Source organism: Lycium barbarum, chromosome 7 (assembly GCF_019175385.1).
Source record: "Lycium barbarum isolate Lr01 chromosome 7, ASM1917538v2, whole genome shotgun sequence".
NCBI lineage: Eukaryota > Viridiplantae > Streptophyta > Magnoliopsida > Solanales > Solanaceae > Lycium > Lycium barbarum.
Window position 1 is genome coordinate 132,534,846 of NC_083343.1, and position 11,652 is coordinate 132,546,497.

Here is an 11,652-nt window from a genome sequence, read left to right on the forward strand (position 1 = left end):
AGTATGACATAGGCACAGAAAGACAAAGAAAAGCATAATCATTTTTGGTATACAAGGACATGTTTTATACTCAAATTTAGGGATTGCCCAAACAGATGCAAAGTAGTTTAAACAAGCAACTATTGATAGCTTAAACCATCACTGATGTCTACCAGATTTCAAATAAGCATGAGAAGATAGAATGCTCTTTAAAGAACTAGGATTTATTAACTCAATATGAGACAAATTCTATGCAATGTTTATGCTTGAACTAGGTAAAGAAAGGTATGTGAAATCCCAAATAGATTCTCACAAGTTCATTTTTTGCATATAAAGATCTCATTTCGACCAGTTTTAAATAAAACTTATTTTAGCGTTTTGTTAAATCCAAAGTCCTTATGAACTGCTTAAGAGATGAGAACAGTTTGAACATTCAAGTAGAAACAAGGGCTAAATATACTTTGAGCATGCTAATGATAATATTGAATACAATAACTCATATGAACACTCCTAAATTGCAGTACTAAAACATTTTAAAAGGTCAAGTAAGATTTTCGATTCAAACTCCTATATGCATGTCTAAACCCCCAATTTAAGTTAAACGACATCATATATAACTAAGCGAGGCAGGCCCTTATTACCAGATTAAACCAAACACTATTAATATAGTCATTCAAATATAAGCATACAGACACTGCTGAAACTAACATCAATCTAAGCTGGGATATGCATATACCAGCATTATCGACTATTAAAATCGCAACCAACTAAACCCAAACATACACCCATACTATTAAGCTACTAACTGAAGTTATATTAACTGAAACTACAGAACATGCATGAACACACTAAATTGACTGAAACAACAAAGAAACACACATCGACACACAAAAGAAAAGAACCTGCGAACAAAGTAAAAAGGACAGGATGACTACGGACCTTTCTCGGGTGCAACGAAGTGGGGTTCGAGCCTCCGATATAACCTCGAACACTTCAAATCTCCGAGTTTGCGTAGACTCAGATGCGAAACAGTAACATGAGCAAAAATGAGAATAAAACAAATGACTCGACGCTTCGGATATCAAGCAAGTAGTGAGTTCAAATTTTAGGGGAAATTGAGGCGGCTAAAAAGAACTTAATATTTTTTAGGGAATTTCGGGGTTTCAAACTTTTAATTTTTTGAGAATATTCCAGGCGGCTAAAAACCCTTTTCTTAGGGGATTTCTGGACGACTCAAGAACCTCTAATTTTTAAGGGATTTTCCAGGGGGGTTCAAGGCAGCTAAAGACTTCTCCCCAACTGACTGAAAAAGCGATTATTTATAGAAAAAAAAAACGTCTAGGGTTCTGCTCGTACTCAAAATTTTGGGCGGGATTTTAAGGTTCAAAACGTTCGGATTTTCGATCAGAAGGGAGAGGAACAGACAAAATTCATTAAAGCTTGTCACGCAAAATACAAAAGGGAACAGATAAAAGATGGATTTCAATTCTACAAGCGGACTAAAACTATTAAAAGATTTCAGATTGCCAGCGGAGGAGAGGGGGAAAACAACAAAAACAAAACCTTCAACCGTTGAATTTCTGAAGAGCAAAGGACAAGCTAATTAATTCCTACCCTTAATCGGCCATGCATGGCCTGGATTCAACGAAAAGGCCTCTGCGGATTTGCTATTTTTGTTGAAGAAGCGAGAGAGAGAGAGAGTGGTTTCATTTGTGTTTAAGACGAGCGGGTCGGGTCGGGTATTTTAGGTAGTAGGCCGGGTCAGGCATTTCGGGTTAGTGGACTGGTTTGGGTAGATGAATAGTGGGCTGGGCGAAAAAATGTGGGCTGAGTGAATTAACCATGTGGGCTGATTTTATGAATTGGTCCGAAAATAGTAGGGTTGATTGGGCTCGGATTTGGCCAATATTGGCTGAATGAAAGGAACAATTTGGGCTACTACGTTTAAATAAAAGACCTATTTAAATAACTCTATACTAACGTGTGCTAAAATATTACCTAATATAAAATATGTAATTATTAGTGCTCAGATAATAAAATTATATGACGTCGTAATAGCCGTGCAATAATATTTTTTGAAAGTCAACAGTAAATAAACGTTATTATTTAATTGTGCGAAAATAAATGCGATGTGTATGCATAGGATTGTAAAAATGCTGAAATGATTATAATGCAAATTATAACAATACTGGTAATAATAATAATAAAATAATAATAGCCATAATAATAGCCAGTGACTACAATAGGTTAGTGAAACGCTGATATTAATAAAAAGCTAATAATTACGGTAAAATATAAGTAATTATTTCTTAAGTTGCCAAAAGTACTAGAAGCGTAAATAGATATTTCGGAGGAAGGCGGGATAAAATTGGGTGTCAACAAATAGTCTCTACACCAAAAAAAAAAAGATAAATACATTTAAATACAGCGAAATAATACACTGAAATATACTGAAAAAATAGATATATTGTTTGTTGATATACATAAATACACTGAAATATACTGAAACATTTTATCAAACACTTGGTGGGCATGAAGCTCCACATCTCTCATCAATGGTGTTTCTACAACAACAACCTATTCTCTTGCTCCTAAATGATGCTACAACATCATATTGCTATAATCAATACTATTCTTCATCACTCATAAGCTAAACAACACCACATGATTAGCAAACATAAGAAGGATTTTCCTCTTATTTCGGCCTATCCATGGAGATTTAGCAAACGAATTGTTATGACTGAGCTTCGGCCATTGGCTGGAGATCTTCCACTGCTTTTCTTGTTGCCACTGGTGTATTTTTGCTTTAGAGTATTAATATCCGCGATTAAAATGGAGAGTTAGAGCTTGTTGAAGATACTGAACAATAGCTGAAAATACATATAAAAAAATGAATGAAAAGTGAAGGTAAAGACAATGAAATTTATGAACAATTGAAGAGAAAGACAACAAATAACATAACGAAAATTAGTTACCTGTAGAGATTGGGTAACTGATAAGGAAGACGAAGAAATCGTGTTATTTATGGTGAAGAATAATGGGAGTAAACTACTGTTGTGAATTGAAGATGTGAGAGAAAAATATTTGAAAAAAAAAAGAGACTGTGGGTAAGTGGGAGAGAGGTACCTTATTTTTAGGGAAATACACTGCAGTTACAAAAACAAGTTATAGATGGTAATTTGATAAATAATTAAGCTACCAAAAATAATTAAAAAAAAGTAGCTATTACTAATAAGTAAGTCTTAAAGGTAGTTATGAGTTGTAGATTTTCCTTCATTTATTTCTCAAGGGGCAATTCGCACAAATCCCCTTAGTTTGGGGTGGTCTTTAATTTTTGTTCCTCAAAATTGAAATCTTTAAGTTTTGTCCTTCGCTAAAAATTTCTTAATTTCGGGTTCGAATCCCACTCAATAAAAAATAAAATAAAAAATCGCAAGGGAGTTAAGATTCTCAAAACTCTGCCTTAAGGAAGATTTTTGCAAAACTCTAACTCTGCCTGCAGGTAGAGTTTTGCATGCAGAATTCTATTTTACGAATGCAAATCTCTGCCTTGAGAAATTACTTCTCTTTTTTTACTGAGCTGGAATTCAAACCCAAAACCTCAAAGTATTAGGCGAAGGACAAAAATTAAAGACAAGTGCTTTTGAAGGGCAATCCGAGTAAAATAAAATAAAATTTGAAGATCGAGCAATATCAAGAATTAGAATCGACCTATACAACCCTCTCATAAATGTTCCAGCCCACATAGGTAAACACAACAAAACAAGAAAATGAGGGGTCTTCATGTAATTAAATATAGCGATGGGTCTAGAGCGTAAATATCATGAGAAAATGACAAACATGATCCGTTATATTTGAGGGCAGGTTCAAAATAGTCCCTAAAGTAAGCGTTGAATAATTTTGGTCCTTTAAATTTGTCAAAAGTTAACACATTTAGTCTCATAATTTATGTTCGTTAGATTTGATACGGTAACCGTGAGAAAAAAGATTTAAACATAAACATCAACAAAAATGTCCCATCAAATCCTAAAATATGTAATAAAAAAATTGCACTAAATACTAAAAAGATACAAAAATTTGCATCGACTGTTATAATAAATAAAAAATACAAGAAGTATTCATAGATACGTGAGTTCCCCCTAATTTCCTTTTTTTTTTTTTCTCTTTCATACTTGCCCTCAAATTGAACACAGATTTTGGTTGATATTTGACGGAGACTAATATTATTAATTTCTGACAAACTTAAAAAGGACCAAAATTGTTGAGTACATACTTAAAGTGACTATTTTAAACGTACCCTCAAACATAAAATACCATTCTCTCTAAATATCACCTTCTTCACCCCTTTTGCAAAAACCACTTCTTTCTATTTTTGCTGCCTTTCAAACGGTGTCGTATTCACTCTCATCAGGTCTCTACGTCAGCGGTGACGTCACCTTTACATGGTTTTATGTTTTTTTTTTTGATTTATTTGTGAGTTGTTTTGTTTATTTGAATATATTTAGGTTTATCTACATTTAAGTTTGTGTTAGTTTGGCTAGGAATGTGATAAGTCTAATTTTGTTGGAGCTAAAATATCTGAGTAAGTGAGATTTAGGAATTAGGGTTTGTTGATTGGTATTTAATTGATTATGTTGATGTATTGAAGCACGTGCCTATACTTTACTGCGCGTTTGGATATAAGAATTGTGAAATTTGAAAAAAAGTAGTATTTGTTTTCAAGTTGAAAATTGGAGTTGTTTTTAAATTTTTGTGAGTGAAAATTGTGAAAACAACTTTTTGGAGTTTTTTTCGAATTCCGGAAACAGTTTTCCAATGTTCCAGTAGAAAGTGAAAACTATCCGTGGCCAAACGGGCACAAATTTATCTGTTTATGAGTTGCTTTGTTTTCTGCTTGGAAATTGGGAAGTAAGTGCAGCATCCCTGAAATTGCCTTGTTAAAGGATTTCTTTAAAAAGGAAGACGCTTTAATGGATGACTTATCAATCAACTATGACTTAATCCTATACCGTTTTATTTGTAGCATTTTATTGGTTAATATTTGTATGAATCATGTGTGTTCATTCCATTTTATTTTACTATCTATGCTATTTTTGTTGTCATTACTTTTCTTGAGCCGGGGTTTTTTTTGGAAACAACCTCTCTACCCCGCAAAGGTAGGGGTAAGGTCTGTGTGCACCCCACCCTCTCCAGACCCCGCTTGTGGGATCGCACTGGGTATGTTTGTTGTTGTTGTTGTAGTAGTTTCATTCTTATAGTGGTGCAATTGGAAATTTGCCATAGCTTTTGGAAGCAGTTGGAAATGAATTTAGCTCATGCCAATGGTCATTTAGCACCAAGTTATTTACTCATTTTAGCAATATTACTTATGGCTTAGATAGTGGTGCATTTTAGCTTCTTTAGTACATCTAGGTTCTCTATCAATAGTAGTATCTCTTTGTTCCATTGTAAGCATCTTTTGAGAAATGAAATAGGTTTAATTTTATAGATGTTCTTGAAGACCGGGGTCTTCTCTGTTTCACTCCTCTCCTCGAAATTTCATTTATATCAGCGGTTTTCTAAATTTTTGCACTTACGGTGAAATTCAGATTTTCTGAAGTCAGAGGTTTTCTATATTTTGCACTTATCCTTAACGAACATCCAATTGATGACCTATCAAAAAAAGAAAAAATAAGAAGGAAGAAAAAGAAAGAAGCACAGAAGGATGAAGCATCATCCATATTTCTTGCTTTATTTGTATTTCTGAAGAATCAAAGTACACATTGTTGTAACTGCAAATATTTTCTAGTTAAGACTTTGCAAATTGTAATTACTGGCATCTATGCAAGTCACAGGTTCGAACCTTGCCACAGATAAAAGCATGGTATTTATGCGGAGAAGGGTAGAGGGGTAGGTACATCATTCACCGAGTTTCGAATCATGTGTCACTGAACCTCGGGAATTGTTCGATCAAAAAAAAAAAAAAAAGTAGACACTTAGTATGTAGTATTTTTGACTTACTGCTGTACCACAGACAGATTTTCAGTTTGAAAATATAACATATTGCCTCCGTATTGAGAGTATCAATTCCCAATAGTGTGCTTACTTACAGTTTTTGTTATTCTGGCCAAAGCTCAACGATTTTTTTACTCTCCTGGCAGAAATGTCTGCATATGATAATGTGGTTGGTGGGAAGTTGAAACTAAAGGGAAAGGCACTGGATGTAAAAGCCGCTGGAATAAAGAAAAAGAAAAAGAAAGAAAAGAAGGATTACGATCAAATCTCCCAGGTTGCAGGAAACGAGCTTTCAATAGGTGAGTGGTGATATCTTGAAGTGCATAAATTCTTGCGCTTTTATTATTACTGTTCCTATTTACTGATTCTTCCCATCCTCCCTCTGCATTCGAGTTGGAGTACAGTGAAACTAATAGACGATAGCTAGTCCATAATGGGTTGAACAATTTATTGTTGTGGTTCAAACTGATGGTCCTACAATCCCAATTTTCACCTATGTTGCTCGGACCCTTTAAAATCCCTGTTGCACTCATTTCGATCCGACACGATTTGGGTGGAGTGTGGGGTTCACATCAGATTTGGTCAATTTACCTTGGGTTTTAATTTTTATCTATGACCAAGAAGTATAGATTGTCTGGTTATTTAGTTTGGTTTTTGGGTTAGGTCTTACATATATTGTACACATAGTCATAGAAAGTATGACAACGCTTTGCTATTACACAAGATATCTTATGAATAAACTATTAGGTGTTCATAAAGAATTAAATTTTATTAGTTTTAGTTTTTAATTAATAGCCTCTCTACCTCACAAAGGTAGAGGTAAGGTCTGCGTACATCCTATCCTCCCCATATCCCACTTGTGGGATCACACTGGGTTTGTTGTTGTAGTTTCTAATTAATAGAAATATATACTTATATATGGCGTAATATGGATTTATTACCGCATCCCGCACCCATATACACACTCGGATCTCTACCTTCGAATCCTAAAATTTATGTGATGAAGAATCTGACATCTAGTTTCGCACCCGTACGGTACCATATACTAGCACCCGAGTCCGAGCAACACAGATTTTTCCTAATCTAATGAAAATATGCTTATGTGTCGTAGAGTTTAGTGATACGATAGGTAGGGCTAAAAGATATGATTTAACTACTATTCAGCACATTAACCCTTCTAGGACGTCGAGGAACTACAATTTTTGACACATTCCAGCAGTTTGAACTTCATTTAATGGCTATATGTCGTTCTCATTGTTTCTAAACATTATTGGATGAGTAAACCGAGGCATATTCCACTTTCGCCATAAGATAAAAGAGCAAAAACATTTCTGTATTGGATGCTTGTGATAGATGATGCTATATGTTTTTTTTTTTATTTTGTCTATCCGCTTCACTAAAATGTTTCTGACCGGATATAGATGGTGGTAGTGGATCCATAGATGATTCCACCAAAGAAGAGACTGGAAATGCCACTAAATCTGTTGGTGAAGAAAATGCCGGTCGCTGGGATGATAATCTAACCCCTGCAGAGAGGCGCTACATAGAACAAAGAGAGAGGATCGACATGCATAAGATGGCCAAGACTGCTAATAAATCACATCGTGACCGAATCGAAGATTTCAATCAGTACTTGGCGAACATGAGCGAGCACTATGACATTCCCAAAGTTGGCCCTGGTTAATTAAGAACAAATCAAGAAATTTGCCGCATCTCTATATCTCGCTTATGGTTGTTTTGCTTTAGCATTTTCACTAGCTACCTTTTTTGCTTTTTCTATTTGGTAATTTAGCAGTTTCCTTGGTTAGACAATCTCTGCATGGCCATGTTCCCTTCTGAGTTTGAACCTTGCAATGATGTGCTCTAGTGGATGTAAATTTACAGATTGTATGTACTTTAAATGAAAGGCCTGGAACAGTTTCAATTAAGTGAAACATTTCAGAAGGTGGAGAATTCTCCTCAAATGTTTCTGTTTCTGATGTACCATAGGCAGAATGGTTTGCGTTAATTATATTTGTGGATGAAATGGCTATTTTTTCGGTGTTCCTATTCTATTTATGAAGAGTGTGGATCAGTATTTGTGAAGTGTGCTAGATTTTTATTTTCTTGAGAGTTATGTTCTTAGCGTTGATAATGTAATCATGATTTGATTCTTTCAATAGATACCGAGATTTAGATTGGAAATAAAAAACATAGTAATTCAAGCCTTACATCTCTCTCTTAGCTTTGTATCTTTTCCATTCAGTCCAAGCACTGCGAGTGGTCGAAGTCCCGTCTCAAAGTAATGGGCTAGAAGGCTAGTGGTCGTATTAATCGCCAATGGGAAATACCTTTTCTGGGCATATTCCTATTTGCATATTGCTTTCTTGAGTTGATGTTTAACTGACGCTTCGGGAATTCAATCTTCCTTAAGGTTTTAGGGGAGTTCCTTTTTTATGCCCATTTGCGTGCTATCAAGTTAAGGTTGACTTACAAGAAGTTTTTATACGATAACATGAAAAATAGAGTAATAAGCTACTATAACTAGTTAAATTGCAGTAATAATATAAATGTTGGTTTTACCATGGTAGTGAACAAACAACAATTAATTATTTGAAGCCCTATGCAATATAAATCCATGGCCATGTTCCCAGTTTAGGTGGATAGATTGTCATTTGTCAGGACAGGGTGGTGGTTGATGATGATTTTAGATCTAATCGAAGGAGATCAGAAGTGTTGATTATTGAATATTAATCAATTCATATACATGCATATATGTATTAGTTTGAAATTAGAAGGGAACACCGGAGTAATAGTAAAGTTGCCTCTATATGATTAATAGATCATGAATTCGCCACGGAATCAGTCATTAATATTTACTTAAGGTAGATTGCCTAAATCACATTCTTTTAGGATACGATCCTTCCCTGATCTTACCTGGATGCTATGTACACCTCTTGTCCCTATTACTTAGAAATTAAATAAATCCAGGCATATTACATGGTTGGTGGGATCTCATTGTCCCACATTCATTAGAGTAGAAATTATTCCACCCATCTCTGTCTCTCTCTCTCTCTCACACAACAAACCAAGACTGAGTCTCCCATATTGTCATTCTTGAATGTGAACATGCCCTCTCTAAGAAAGAAAACAGAGCCTTTCTTAGCAAAAGAAAAGTGGTTATTAATGGAAAAAAATTCTATATATAGTCAAGGGCTGAAAGGTATAAGTCATGCATATTAACGTCGAACGTTCTTTTATATGTGCATTATTATATTCAGACAAACGCGTTTAAAAAGTGCTTCATCTTTTTAATGTCTAAAAAGTAAATATTACTATAAAGTTTTAAAATAAACATTATGCAGTAAGCATGCGTATCTATAATTTGATAATCTTTATAGTTTAATGTATAGTGTGTGATACATTTTAAAACTTATAGTTTTAATATTTAATCTTTCAATTTCAAAAATACAACGACATGTGAGATTGAAGTTGCAACAACCTAGAGGTTGCAACACCATTTTTGCAGCTCTTAGGTGTAGAGTTAAATCTTACCAATATTATCCCCTTTCTTTTTTAAATATAATTTTAATACTTTGAGAAAATTTGTACTACTAGATTTTGTGTGTATATATACACCTAGTGAGATGTCAAAATATCTCCTATCTAGCTTCATAGAAATCATTGGAGGAGAAAAAAGAAAAAATGGCCCTACCCCACACCTCCAAACTAAATGCACATACACATCTCTCTCAAAATGCACAAGTTGATGTTATAAGACCAAATTAAAGGTCCCATCTAGTACTCTTTATTCCTCTTACAAAAAGAAAATACAAGGCCAACCACAAAAGGCCGGCAACAAATCTCATCTCCGGCTTTCATAGAAATCACAAGATGAGAAAGGAAAAACTCAAAAGCTTGACAAAAATTTTACACTATCATATTATGTTAAAAAAACACAAATAACGTCCATAAAAGGTAAAATCAGCAACATGGAAAATAAAACAAGTTACTACCATGCTAAACACTCATTCCAATTCATAAAAAAGCAGAGGCAGATCCAAAATTCAAGTTTATGGGTTCTGTCGACTCGTCGTTTGTCACCAAACGCACAATCTATTTATGCTACTCATTGGCGGAACTAGAATTTTTACCAAAGAGTGTCAAAATATGATTAAGTAAACATATGAAAAAATTAAGGGGATCCAACACTAATGTATATACATAATTTATTTATTTTTATAATGTAATTTTCCAACGAAGGGTAATCGTTGATGTTACTGGATTTGCAGTTTATATATGTATACATTTAGTGAATCTTTCAACACATACAGAGTCTGAGTCAAGTCTAATAAATTCTATCGAACCTGTATGATATATTGTACATCCGCCTTCAATAAAAGGTGAAATCAGTAACATTAGAAAATTAAGCAAGTTAGATACTACTACAATATATTAAAATACACTAAGACTGTTAAAAAGAATTACACTGCCAAAATATATAAGTTAAATTCAAAATGAGCACCAAACCCCCCACACACACGGAGACACTAAACGCGTACTCAACAATACTATAAGACCAAAAAGTCCCACACATATACTCATTTCCTCTTTACCAAAAAACAAAGCAACAACAAAAATCTACAATACTCTCTTCAAATTCACTCACATTTCTGTCAATATATTCACATGAATGTGATCGAAGAACAACATCGTGGACCGCCACACGCGGTCTTATATGCGGTGGTGGTGGTGGCAGTGATGATAGTTCCATCATTGATTGGTGAAAATGGTGAAGCAATAACTGAATTCATAGCTGAACTACTTAGTCCTATTGGTTTACTTCTTTTACCAGTAATATTATTGCTTATAATACAATTTTTGTCATCTGATAGTGGTTCTTTTGTGTATAGTATATTTTCTAGTGGTGAACCTAACTCTATACATCGTGTTGGTGGTTCACCTGTTGGTGTTGCTTTTGTTCTTCTTCTTGTTTTGTTTCTTTTGTATAATCGGTTCTCTATATTTGGTGGTGATGATGATGGTGATGATTGACGTATAATGAGAGTTATTGAGTTCTTGATTTTTACTGCTGCGATCAGTCAGAGACGGATTCAAAATTTAAATTCGACGAGTATACTACAGATTCAAGATTCGAACATTATGAGTTCGGGTTCCGGATTATAACACATCCCATTTGATTTACACGGTTCGAAATCTACTTTTCGTATTTTTGTGGATTTTTTTTAAAACATTACATAGCTACCTATAAGCTACATACTTTGCTCGTCCATAGGTTTAGCATTTAAGATTTTTAGCATTAGATGTACTGTACATTTGAAATTATCTGTTCAAATTTTGATATGAATTGAAATTACAGCTGTTTTTTACGTATATATTTATATCCTGTGTTGAAAATACTGCATCTGGAACTAATTGTGATAGGTTGGATGAATATTTCATGGTAGATGAATCTCAATATCCTATTTCTAGATCTAGAACTTTCACTAAAGATTTGTTTTTTTTATATAAATATTTTGAAGGTTTTTTTTACAGTATTGTATGGACGTAGAAAGATTGTCCATGGTAAACTGACCTATTTTTTGTTTGGGATAGTGATTTTTGTATAGAATTTTCACATGATTAGATCACTTAAAATTATTGTTATTATTAAGGGCCTGTTTGGAAAGCCACCCAGGT

The 11,652-nt window shown here is 34.1% G+C and overlaps 1 protein-coding gene across 2 annotated transcripts; it reads left to right on the forward strand.

Moving 5' to 3' along the window:
• Window positions 1–4,233: 4,233 nt before the first annotated feature.
• On the forward strand, window positions 4,234–8,005 carry LOC132604527 (uncharacterized). 2 transcript variants are annotated; one of them, XM_060318067.1, is made up of 3 exons: window positions 4,234–4,390; window positions 6,120–6,272; window positions 7,395–8,005. In XM_060318067.1, the coding sequence occupies exons 2-3, from the start codon at window positions 6,122–6,124 to the stop codon at window positions 7,655–7,657; spliced, it is 414 nt and encodes a 137-aa protein (XP_060174050.1). In that variant the 5' UTR covers window positions 4,234–4,390; window positions 6,120–6,121; the 3' UTR covers window positions 7,658–8,005. The 2 variants fall into 2 exon arrangements, with proteins under 2 accessions (XP_060174050.1, XP_060174051.1); XM_060318068.1 differs by lacking the exon at window positions 4,234–4,390 and adding an exon at window positions 4,472–4,561.
• The last annotated feature ends 3,647 nt before the right edge of the window (window positions 8,006–11,652 follow it).

Bases quoted from the DNA above. Each gene is read 5' to 3' on its own strand.
- LOC132604527 (XM_060318067.1), top strand. From the start codon at position 6,122: ATGTCTGCATATGATAATGTGGTTGGTGGGAAGTTGAAACTAAAGGGA. The intron at 6,273-7,394 runs GTGAGTGGTGAT...GACCGGATATAG, and splicing joins AGGAAACGAGCTTTCAATAG to ATGGTGGTAGTGGATCCATA.